We start from the raw sequence: 13,066 nt of genomic DNA, 5'->3' as shown, positions 1-13,066 counted from the left end.
GATGCTGGCTCAGCTCACACACGCGCACTCCGGGGGCGTCCGTGCGTGTGTGACGACTGCGAAGTAAGACTCCTCGTCTCATTATTCTAATGGCGAATCGACGAAGAGGAAAAAAACGTTGAGAGCCGATCTCGCCGCTCCGCATCCGAGCGTAGCAACTGCCCACGTGGTTGCTAGGTGACCCAAATGAGATCAGGTTAGAGGACATAAGAGTCGGTTTCTGACGAATATATATTATTGCACCAAATGGTGACCCAAGGAAGGACACGTATCATGATAATAAAGTGGTGATTGATGGTATTGGACCTGGAGGTAACTGTAGAGCAGAAGGGAGGAGTTCAGCTTAATGCCTTCTGTCGTAATGGCACTGTACATTGTATGCTTACCAAAAACAATGCTTACCATTGTATGATAAACAAAACCAAGAACCCCTGACAAATCCAGTTGGAAGTGAAGCAAAATCCTTTTCGCATATTAGCAAAGCCTTCCGGGGAGGACTTCTACATTTGGTATTCAGACTACTTCGAATAAAACAGTTTTGATCACTACACTTGCCATTATTAAAAATAAAAAAAAACAGGGGGCCTGCTGCTGTCCTTGTTTGTCATGGACTGAAACTCCCTCCACGGAGTGCTGATTGGACCTAGCATCAAACCTTTTGTGGGGTGAAGGGTCAACGGGAGCAAGGAGAGTCTGATCTGAAGAGAGAGATCTGAACGGCACCCCGACGCTAACCCACCTGACCGCCGCCTTTGTGCTCTCCAGGGGCTGTTCCCAGGTGGGGATAATGCGTGCAGTCAGCGAGGCGGGCATCCCGGTGGACCTGATAGGGGGCACTTCCATCGGCTCCCTGATGGGGGCGCTCTATGCTGAGGACCGGAGCCACAGTCGCATGCGGATGAGGGCCAGGGAGTGGGCCATGGTGAGGGGGCAGGGAAAGTGGCTCCGTTGTGTCTTGTCTATGCCAAATACAAAAAGGTTGTGAGGGAAAGGTAGAAAAGCTTTCTCTTGCTGAAGCATTATTTCCATCGCAAGTAAATGGAAAGAGTCTTTCCATAACTGTTATCAGATTTTTTTTGTAAGTTATGTTATTTAACGATCTGGAAGAAAGGCACGTAATCAAACAAATGGCTAAAAGATTGACCTAAGATTGACCTATGAAGATACAACAGAAATATCTGCATGTCCATCATCCTAATTTAGATTTCCAAACATAACTTTGCACTGACATCGATCTGCGCATGGATTCATTCATGTCCTGCAGGAGATGACGTCGGTCTTCAAGAAAGTTCTGGATCTGACGTACCCGATCACGTCCATGTTCTCTGGGGCAGCCTTCAACTCGGGCATCAGCAAGGTGTTCAAGCTGAAGCAGATCGAGGTACGCGGGTCCTGTCCTCAGACGATGTGTCCTGGAGGGTGCTTAATCCCCCCTTGTCGGGAGAGTGGAGACTGATATGCTCTTAAACCTTGTTGGTATGAGTCATGATTGAGACATCATTCACCTTATTTTTGACAATATTTACATTTAATATTCTCTATTAAAAGTATGGAGTATAAAATATATCATATATATATTTGAGTATAGAAAAATCCAAGTGAATTCCTTGCGGTGAAACACTCAATGATTACTGTGAGAGGTTAAGCAGGGAGTAATGGAGAGTGCAGACTTTTAATTTACACTATACCAAAGGCAGCGAGAATTATTGAGTGTTGAGAGTGGTGCATTATGTAAGGAGGAAACCATGACAAAGTGAAGTGAATTATGTGGCCCGTATATTATTCTCCTTCCCCTAAGCTGCACCCCTGCCAGCATATTGGATGGAAGGCCTGGCCCACGGCTGGCCTGAATGTTTGTACTGCATAACGGGAGAGGATACATCATTCTAATTGCACGGGGGGAGAAGTAGGTTAATTGTGTGTGTGTGTGTGTGTGTGTGTGTGTGTGTGTGTGTGTGTGTGTGTGTGTGTGTGTGTGTGTGTGTGTGTGTGTGTGTGTGTGTGTGTGTGTGTGTGTGTGTGTACGTTTGAACTATCGTCTACACAGGACCTTTGGATCCCATATTTCAACATTACCACGGACATCACAGCCTCTGCCATGAGAGTGCACACTGACGGTAAGGGATGCAGTATCTGGTTCAAAGTGTTGTGTTAAACTCTTGGTGTGGCCAGCAAGTTTGCCAGCATCTTCATGTTCTGCTGGATTCAACACTCGATTACCATGACAGCGTTGTTGTGTGAATCTCGTTTAATAGCCCAGAAACGGCACGAAACTATGATTTATGTTTTTAACATACTGCTTCTTTTTTAATTGTAATCCATCCATCCTTCAACAAGGAATGACTAATGTATTATAGATTTATCTATATTGTGAAATCTTTATTAAAACTTTTTTTATTATCGAATCTTCAATCTATGAAATATTTCGACATAATCCTCCATTATTCCAGGTTCTCTGTGGCGCTACGTCCGGGCCAGCATGTCCCTGTCGGGGTACCTGCCCCCCCTGTGCGACCCTAAAGACGGACACCTGCTGATGGACGGGGGCTACATCAACAACCTCCCAGGTACTCTTCAGTCTGTTCCATTCAGATATTAAGATGTATCCATCTTCTACCAAACAGACGTGTACTTTAAAGTCGAGCTCATTCATTATTGTGGTGCATGGAGTTGTTCCTGGAAACGGCAGAATCAGGGTTACATTTAAATATCTATTTATCTTATTTATATAATTATTATTTTTTTTAAGTATATTTTAAGCACAATGTGACATGACGCCCATTTCATATTGTCTTTCTTTTCTTTCTTTCCAAGTTCTCTTTTCCTCTTTTTAATTTAGCTAAAATGCATTGTACTCCATCCAACACTGCCATTTAGAATCAATGAAGGTCAAAATAATCAAATCTGTCTGGTTGTTGTTCTCTTTTTGGAAAGGTGACCTTGAGTTCTGTATTTTAAGTGTCGGATCAGAGCAGTGAAGGGATGAGGCAACGCGGGTCACGGAGGAATGGCAGCGTTTAACTCCAGAGAAATGGCCACATTTTAGCACCGTCCAAAGAGGCTACTTAACTCGTGACCTCTGAACCTCTGTAGAAATATTGGCCTGAATCCCATAACGACTAAAACCCTCGTTCATTTAATGGTTTCTCTGGCTCCCCTCTCGAAACGGTTGTGAGTTGCAATCCAGGATGGACGGATTGATGAATGGATGGATGGGCAGAAGATGAATGGATGGATGGGCAGAAGATGAATGGATGGATGGGCAGAAGATGGATGGATGGATGGGCAGAAGATGGATGGATGGGCAGAAGATGAATGGAAGGATGGGCAGAAGATGGATGGATGGGCAGAAGATGGATGGATGGGCAGAAGATGGATGGATGGATGGGCAGAAGATGGATGGATGGATGGGCAGAAGATGGATGGATGGGCAGAAGATGGATGGATGGGCAGAAGATGGATGGATGGGCAGAAGATGGATGGATGGATGGGCAGAGGATGGATGGATGGGCAGAGGATGGATGGATGGGCAGAGGATGGATGGATGGGCAGAAGATGGATGGATGGGCAGAAGATGGATGGATGGGCAGAGGATGGATGGATGGGCAGAGGATGGATGGATGGGCAGAGGATGGATGGATGGATGGGCAGAAGATGAATGGATGGATGGGCAGAGGATGGATGGATGGGCAGAGGATGGATGGATGGGCAGAGGATGGATGGATGGGCAGAAGATGGATGGATGGGCAGAGGATGGATGGATGGGCAGAGGATGGATGGATGGGCAGAGGATGGATGGATGGGCAGAAGATGGATGGATGGGCAGAGGATGGATGGATGGGCAGAAGATGGATGATGGGCAGAAGATGGATGGATGGGCAGAAGATGAATGGATGGATGGGCAGAAGATGGATGGAAGGATGGGTCAAAGATGGATGTATAGACGAACAGCAGATGGACGAATGGAAGGAATGATGAATTTCAGACGCGTGGAAGGTCGGATACGTCTGTAGGATGGCGGATGTATGGACTTATGGACAGACGGACTGCTGACCTGGTGTGTTATTTCCAGCCGATGTGGCTCGCTCCATGGGGGCCAAGGTGGTGATCGCCATCGACGTGGGCAGCCAGGATGAAACCAACCTGACTAATTATGGAGACTCGCTCTCTGGATGGTGGCTGCTATGGAAACGCCTCAACCCCCTGGCAGAGAAGGTCAAGGTACGGGTCGGGTGTTGTGCGCTGTGTGTGGGGGGGGAAGCATTCAGACTGTCAATCTGTGGGTCATTCTCTATAGGTTTTATACAGGGGGGACTGTCATCGGGCTAATGCGTTTAAACGCTTATGTGTCTGCGTTGGTCACGTACTCGTACATTATCAAACATCATACGATCGGCCCCAGCCGTCGGTTTACATGACAGGTTGTGATTACGCTGTAATGTCTGGAAATCAGATTGTGTTAAATCAGCACTTTGCCAAGCTAATGTCAGCTATTTGTACAGCATGAAAATTAGTGTATTTTTATTACATATATCCTTGTCTGATATAACTTTGTAACCGGAGTAATCTAAACCGTGTTCATCCATCTACGTAGGCCTATAACCATTACTTCTGTTGCTAGTTCAATCCCAAAAGCTTGGAATTGGTGTTCAAAGACCTTGTAATGAGTACATATTTCACCATCATTCCCCCAACTGAAATGATGTAACTAACGACCTGTAGAAGGTTGTACAGGCCCTAATGGGTTCTCCAGAGTGTTGACTCCCTGGGTTGTGGTAGGTGTTGAACATGGCAGAGATCCAGACGCGGCTGGCCTACGTGTGCTGCGTGCGTCAGCTGGAGCTGGTGAAGAACAGCGACTACTGCGAGTACATCAGGCCTCCCATCGACCGCTACCGCACACTGGAGTTTGGGAAGTTTGACGAGATAGCCGTGAGTCCGTGGCCCGATGCGGGATTTCTTCTTACTTCTGAATCCAATGTTATCGTTAGAATAGGTAGCTGTAGCATTTTCAGCATTATTATCGTTAGAATTAGCCTTATTTCCGTTATCTTTATTAACATTACCAATATTAGTGTTAGCATTATTAGCATTAGAACTAGTATTATTACCGTTAGGATTAGTATCATTAGCATTATTATCATTAGCCTTATTAGTGTTTGCATTATTAGTGTTATAATTAGCCTTTTTATTGTTAGCCTTATTAGCGTTATCATTATCAGTGTTGTCCAATACAATGTCTGAAATGGGAACTTACCGTCTGACCGAGCGTGTTCCTCCTCACTGTGTGGTCCAGGAGGTGGGCTACCAGCACGGGAAGACGGTGTTCGACGTGTGGAGCCGCAGCGGGGTGGTGCAGAAGATGATGAAGGACAGACACCTGGAGGACTTCCACAACACCCAGAGCAAGAGCAACGTAAGGAGCTCTCTTCCCCTCACATTGAGTTAATTTACTGGATTTAGAGAACCGCACCTAAGGTCGATTTCAATTTAGTTGCATTTGTTAATTGATGTACGGTACGTTTTTTGTCGTTTTTTTGTGGGAGGGGGGTTATACTCCTGTCTTACAAATTAAGTCTAAGAATAAACCAAATCGTGCACCGAAACGAAACTCACATCGTGAGAAAATGAACCATTTGAAATGAACGTGAACAAGAAGATGATTAGGAATCTAAGGAACATGAAAAACATGAAGAACATGAAGTTGATTAGGAACTTGGGGAACATAAGGAACTTGAAGAAAATGAAGTACATGAAGATGATTAAGAACATAAGGAACATGATGGACATAAAGATGATTAGGATTAGGAACAGATCACAGAATTTGGATTTTAACGGCCATTTTGTGCATAATCCAAATATGTGTCAATAAATGAGCTGATGTTTAGCTTGATTTTGAATGAAGTCTTTGTGTCTGTGTTTGTGTGTGTGTGTTTGTGTGTGTGTGCTTGTGTGTGTGTGTGTGTGTGTGTGTGTGTGTGTGTGTGTGTGTGTGTACACAGATTGTGACGTGTCCTAACGCTTCCTTCACTGACCTGGCAGAGATCGTGTCCCGCATAGAGCCTACAAAACCCTCCCTCGTCGACGGTACACACACACACACACACACACACACACACACACACACACACACACACACACACACACACACACACACACACACACACACACACACACACACACACACACACACACACACACACACACACACACACACCGAATATCTATTTTTTTCACGCACATCTATGTATGATGTCTCAATACATATACACACTCTCAACCTTGACTGACTTGTTTGTGTTATTCGCAGTGCTTGGTGTTCGGTCTCTTCCCTCTCACGCACGGCCTAGTGTCATGCCACGTTCTTTCCTTGGCCCTGGTTTGCATTGTTTTTGAAGAGAGGCTTTCTCTTTTCTTATTCTATTAGACATTGAGCGGTGTTTCACAGAGATGAAATTGGATTTCTTAGCAGAGATTGTTGTTCGAGGCGTGTTAGTCACGGCTGTTTGACCATGGGTTGATAGTCCGATACACACACACACACACACACACACACACACACACACACACACACACACACACACACACACACGACGAGTCCGGCGTTGGTAGCTGCTTCCTCTGATCATCGTCATATGGCGATGGGTCAATAGGTACGGTTTGGATAGACAGGTACAAATTGGGTCTAAAATGAATCAAGTCTGTCGACTCACAATCAACTCACTGCTGTCTTTGTCATTTCTTAACAAGGAAAGGGAAAGTCTATTTTTATTCATGGTTTAACTATTTAAAATTGGTGTCACTCAACTCATCCACCTCTGTTTGTCTTTTACACCTTTTCCTGTCCCTCCCTCTGCCACTGGTCTCTCCTGGTCACTCCTGGTCTCTCCTCCTCCTCCTCCTCCTCCCCCTCCCCCTCCTCCTCCTCCTCCTCCTCCTCCTCCTCCTCCTCCTCCTCCTCCTCCTCCTCCTTGTAGAGGAGTCAGACTTCCAAACTGACTATGACGAGGAGGCGATGGAGAGCCCTCTGTCTGACCCAGAGCAGCAGCACTTCCAGAGCGGGGAGCACACACAGGGGCAGGACGCGGCAGTCACCGGGTGCTGAACTCACTGGGGTACGACCGAGGGCCCGGGGCCCACTCTGCTCTTTACACTCTACTGACCATGTTGTCCTTCAGGGGCCCCACACTGCTCTATACACTCTACTGACCATGTTGTCCTTCAGGGGCCCCACACTGCTCTATACACTCTACTGACCATGTTGTCCTTCAGGGGCCCCACACTGCTCTATACACTCTACTGACCAGGTTGTATCACAGGGGCCCCACACTGCTCCAAACTTCTTGCCGGGACCAGATTGCACAAATTCATCACGTTTCCCAACCGTTTTTCCATCACAGACGACCTTTCAGTGTCGCTGGTTATTATGAATTTAGAGGTCAGATGGGGCTGTCCTAACCCGTGTCGACAGATTACGATTGTGGTGTCTGCTACGATTCCCATATGTGAAATCTAGCGCCTTTGATTATTTTGACCGTGGTCATGTTGTCAAGACAATTCCTACGACGCATAAACTGAGGTTGATGATTTATATATTGATCCTTCCTCCCTGATTTCAGGTGAACTCGAATGCTAGGTCGTGAAAACGCAATGTTTCGCGGTCCAACGTGGAGATTGGATGCAATGGCAAGATCTTATGATGCAATGTTTGTCTTATTAGACGTGGTGCCCGTCATGAAGGACATGGATGATCTGTGGTCTGATCCTGGCAATACTGACCGCGTTGTACTTACAGAGGCCCCAGGCCTCGGTATGGTACGTTAGAAAACTGCGTTCTCAATGGTGCTTAGCTATCAAATTCTAATTAGATACCCTCTTCCTTCCAGCCATTCTTGGCTGAATGCATTTAACTTTGGCGGGCTGTTAAACATCACTTAATGTGACTGCAGATTGAGAATTTTCCAAACTGCTACATGATTGATGTAGCAGTTTGGAAAAACCATGAATACAAACATTATACGATGTAGAGGGGAGGTTTGTTCACGCAAAGTTCAGCCTTCAACACCAGAGAAATGACCCGTCTGGCTATTTGGGGCAGCGACCTCCCTTATATAAAATTATTCCACAGCACTGTGGCCTTCTGTCTCGTGAGCTGTGCCTTAACGAGACACAGGTGTCTTAACGAGACAAGGCTAGCGCTTTCCGATATTATTCCCCAGCAGAATTGCTCCCCCAAACTGATTGGTCGGTGTTAAACCAATCACAGTAGTTAAATTGATTTCAGCTGGCAAACTAAGACAACCAAATTAATTCTCTGTGGTGGCCAGGGAAGAGTCAGGTTAATCGTTGATCATATTTCTGCCATTCTCAATTTAACACACACACACAATACCCAGACACATGATGAGACCAAATGGCTAAACCTGCCTTGCTTTTCCCCATCATCCAGAAGATTAATTCGTGAGAGTGTGTGCGTGTGTGTGTGTGTGTGTGCGCGCGTGCGTGCCACACCTATTAAATACCAAGCAGTGGTTCGATCAACCGTTCAGGCGGCCATCTTGAATCCACGACGTCCACTGCTCCTCATTTCTAAACTGTTATAACGATTTAATAGTTTCAGCGGAGACGCAAGCCCCTTAAAATAGACAGACTTTTTAATTAAGCGGTTAAACGATGCTCTGTGAATGGATTTATCGTCCGTGATTGCGGTGTGGGCTACCTGATGTGTAATTAGTGTGATGCCATTTGAACTCAATCTAACCCCTCCCCCCCTCCCCCCACTTTCTTTCAACTTGAAACCCGTTAATCTGGTCTTAATCCCCAGGAGGAAGAGGCGGGCCGCAGCACAGCCCCCCCTGAGGCCTTCGAAAATCACCTCACCCCTGCCTTGCCTCCTATCAGATGATCAATGATCCCTAAACACTCCGGTCCCGGGAAGAGCGGCTCGGCGAGATTCACAACCGATCCTACCTAATAGACAATCCCACAGCCACGCACATGCCTGTGTGTGTGTGTTTGTGTGTGTGTGTGTGTGTGGTGTGGCACGATTAGGCCACGTCTTCTGATCAGGCTCTTTTGGTTTTTATTTATTTTACACTCTTTTGCTCGTGGTAGACATGTGGTAGGAGCTCGAAGAAGCAATTCCTTTGCAGAAAAACCAAAAACCTCTGTTAATGTAGAATCAGCGAGGCATTCCCTTTGTCTGTGCACGTATTGCAAGCACAACCAGAGCGTATTTCACTGCTTCGGGAGAAGAGCGATGAGACGAGGAGAAAGTCACCACGTGTTTAGAGCCAAGATGGCCACTGACTGTGGCCCACATTCATTTCAACGCACACATTTTAGTTTATTCTGAAGAATCCTACGAGATATGTTGTGCACTTTGTACATCTCAGTTGATCTTCTTCACTTCTGTTGAAGCCTACCGAGAAAGACTCCTTTATTCCGTATTTTTTTATTAAATTTAGTAGCCATATGCCCATAAATGGACAATGTTTTGTGTCATGCATAACCAAACATTTGATCATGATTCCAAATGCAACTAACTATATATATATATATATATATATATATATATATATATATATATATATATATATATATATATATATATATATATATATATATATATATATATAATATGCAGTATATGTGTATGATTTGTATTTAACCTAAATTAGTATTGTAATTAACATAATTGGATAATCATGTATGACTGGGCTAATGAATAACATGTCTGCTCTTACTTACACACCACTGCCACTACTGCCTTCTCAATGCAAAGTACGTTAAATGGATCCCTGAGAATGACACATTTTTATGATAAGGTCAATGTTGAAAACTTCAAATGCCTGCCACCCAGTCATATTCTCAGCAAGTCTGGTAGAGTAATTATAAGCAAACAGACGAAAGGAAATGCTAAGGAATAGACACAATTAAAGCTTGCTCACAGCTTTATGTGTGAGCAGGCGTGTCCAAGCCACCACACGTCTCTGTCATCCAAGGATGTGGTAAATCCTGCCAGGCACCAGAAAGAAAAATGGAAGCACCAAAGTGCCTTATGGGTAATGGAGTCTCTTTATACTGAAAACCCCCCTGCTAGACTTCCAAACACTCATAGGGGGCTGTTAAATCCATACATTTCAACATGTAATGCATTACCAGATACACTGCGGCGACGGCAGCCTGAACTCAGTTACTTAGAGACGACCAGCATTACTCAGCATTTAGGAAAGGGCCAATGAACAAGAGTCAGTGAAGAAAACTCTTCTCCCATTGGTTTGCGATTTAGTTGACAGTGTTTTTAGGTGTCAATGCTTAATTTATATGGGCAGTACTCAAACCAGAACAATGAATCTATCCAACTGTATGAATGATTATTTTGATTGTACGTTGATTTACATATATGTGTTAAAAAAAGAACAGGATGAGGTAAAAGATTCATTGTGAGGTAAGTGTTTGTTTGATATCCCTGTGAACTTGTGAACGCCTTCAACGACAACCACTAGCCACTACTTCCATTACTGTGCCTTAAGTGGCTTACGTTTCACTCATGAGTTAAACTTGACTTGACTAAAGTTTACTAATATGCCTGTACGTGTAAACTTTCTAATAAACCGCCCTTTGTACTCTTGTAGTTTCACGTGAATTGCATTCTGTCTTTATTTTAATTAGAGTAATGGTAAAGGTCATGTATGTCATAAAACAACACAAGGGTGGACATCAAGGAGATGTTTTTACTGCTAGGTCAACAGAAAATGACAGTACTTTCTTTGACTGGGAATGACGTCGTCCAGCTAATCATTTTAATGGTGCCTAGAAAATGTTACTTTCAAAGTGAAATCGGAGTGGGATTTGCCAAAATACAGTCACTCTTGGTTGATTAAAACCTTTTAGACAACTCCCATATTCCTCGTTGCTCTCTACTTGAACTAGCTGAAGGTGTCCTACATGTGTTTACCTCTATATAACCTCTTGTTCCTGTTCCTTTGTGGTGTGTTTGGCTATTGGTCGGTTAGCAAGATCCCAATACACGCAATATTACTACATACATTTTCGACATGTGGTCCTATCTAGCCTAACATGTTGATCGAGATATTCATACTGCCAGGGTTGGGGGTTCAATTCCCCACTGGTAGAGCAAGGCATTAGCACTGCCCCGGGTTAGGGGTTCCATTCCTGCCGGTGTTATCCATGCTTAAATGCTATACACTCATGTCACAGCATTGTAAGACTTAAAACAAAAGATAAAAACATCTGACAAATGGCTTTTCCTTGGGCTGCAGGAAACGGATCAATTAGTGAGCTTTTACCAAAATGTAATGAACAGTTACCCGGATAGTGGTAGTAAACTTAATTATGTCAATCCTGCTAGACTGGTGGTTATAATGTGGTGTTTAGATGGACACCCGAGCCCAGTGCAAATCTTAGACAAATTAATATCAACACTGTGACCTTAAAAAGTGTGATATTCACACAATATGAATCCATTATGAAGGCATGTGTACCTGTGTAAGTGCCCATTCTAGTCAATCAAATGAAAAAAGGTTATAAAGGGGACTTTGAAATGTATAATTATCTTTATTTCTTTTGTCATCTAAAAGGCAGTTCATGCACCCCGGTATTAATATTCACTTGACACAACAGTACTTATGCTCACAGTCTGCGTTTGGGGAAGAAATGCTTCTGCAAAAAAATTGAATATTTGTTTTGAAGTCTTTACAGCATTGTATTATTTTACCAAGTGGCTGTTCCGGACCGCTGGGTGACTTTCCAGTGAAGGCCGTCAGCAGAACCTGGGAGTCATATGGCAGCTCTGTGGGGCTGGAGAAGGCTGCTACTGAACTGGAGCTGATTGGTTGACGACTGAGGATAGAAGATCTACGACGCCTGTAGGCCTGCTTAGGAAAACACACGTGTGCGTACTCGCATGCACACAGTTGATTAATCCCCCTGCCTACTGATGTGTGCTGTAATGAGTTTTTTTTTTAACATGCTTGGCTCTCCTGAGGAAAGGGGAGTTTCATCAACTAATTAATGAGCATCCAGGAGGGGATTTGGGGAGAGGGAGGGAAGGAGGGAGGGATGGAGAGAGAGATGGAGAGTCTGAGGAAGGGGGAGAGAGAGAAAGAGAGAAAGTGGGAGAGAGAGGGAGGAAGGGGGAGAGAGAGAAAGAGAGAGTGAGAGATTGAGTGTGGCAGAGCGAGAGAAAGTGAAGAAGAGAGCAAGAGGGATGGAGACAAACAGAGATAGCGAGAGAAAGAAATTGAAAACAAGGCTAGAACGGATCAATACAAAAGAAGAGGGAGGAGATAATAGTCAAGGATTGAGAAAGAAAAAGGTAAAGGGGGTTAGGCAGTGGACACAGTGAAGGCCGGCAGAATGAGACTGAGCACTTGGTTAAGGCTAAGGTGCTGTGAATGAAGGGGTTTAGACCGGGGCGGTAGTGTGGGCGTTTGGGGGGGGGGGGGGGGGTTGACAGTGGGTGGGGTGTTGGCATGACGCCCCCTCCAGAGCAGCGACAGGTCTTAGAATCGATTTAGAGACTGATCGTGGGGGCGGGGTACGCAAGGTTCAAGGGTTTGAGCCGCCGACTGAAGGATGTTTCAAAGTCATGTGTAGTGATGCGTGACGTGAGCCTGTATATTATATATATAGGCCTACTGTAATGTGTATTAATCAATCCATGAGCGCTGATCTGCCCCCAGCCCTTTGGTTCGTTTTGCCATGACTTTAATAGCAGAAATGGGAGGAAAACGGGGGCAAGAAAAAAGAGTTAAATGGGTAAGTAGGACATTACTTCGGAGGGGACAGCGTTAGAATTATAACTCACAGGTGGGTCGCCAAACTGTTCCCCAAACAGCGGACCACGGACGGTACTGAAACATTCCTTGCCGTTTGGAAACTGGTGCATTCCAAGCGGCAGTGTTCCCATTCGGAAGATTCTCCTTTCTCCGTGTCTTTTCTCCACGGTTAGCTCCATCAAAGTCATTGAGTTGGTTTGGTTTTAGTGTGTTAATCTGGCCCTTTCTCTGTGTCCTTGCCGGAGGTCTTTGTGGCTCTTTCC

The 13,066-nt window shown here is 44.9% G+C and overlaps 1 protein-coding gene across 4 annotated transcripts in view; it reads left to right on the top strand.

Moving 5' to 3' along the window:
• The window catches only part of pnpla7a (patatin-like phospholipase domain containing 7a), a 31,635-nt gene extending 20,987 nt beyond the window's left edge, over positions 1-10,648 (top strand). For 3 of the 4 annotated variants that reach the window (XM_030353904.1, XM_030353907.1, XM_030353906.1), the window contains 10 exons: positions 766-922; positions 1,265-1,381; positions 2,048-2,117; positions 2,451-2,567; positions 4,073-4,221; positions 4,780-4,932; positions 5,297-5,416; positions 6,003-6,087; positions 6,978-7,115; positions 8,825-10,648. In XM_030353904.1, the coding sequence (XP_030209764.1) occupies positions 766-922; positions 1,265-1,381; positions 2,048-2,117; positions 2,451-2,567; positions 4,073-4,221; positions 4,780-4,932; positions 5,297-5,416; positions 6,003-6,087; positions 6,978-7,105 (1,096 nt within the window). In that variant the 3' untranslated portion in view covers positions 7,106-7,115; positions 8,825-10,648. Of the gene's footprint in view, positions 1-765; positions 923-1,264; positions 1,382-2,047; positions 2,118-2,450; positions 2,568-2,934; positions 3,276-4,072; positions 4,222-4,779; positions 4,933-5,296; positions 5,417-6,002; positions 6,088-6,977; positions 7,116-8,824 lie in introns of those variants that run through there. The other variant, XM_030353908.1, reaches the window with a different exon arrangement.
• Positions 10,649-13,066: the final 2,418 nt, after the last annotated feature.

The sequence above is a fragment of the Gadus morhua genome, chromosome 4, assembly GCF_902167405.1.
Source record: "Gadus morhua chromosome 4, gadMor3.0, whole genome shotgun sequence".
Lineage (NCBI taxonomy): Eukaryota > Metazoa > Chordata > Actinopteri > Gadiformes > Gadidae > Gadus > Gadus morhua.
Note: the sequence above shows the minus strand (reverse complement) of the source record. Positions and strands in the feature narration are given on the sequence as shown.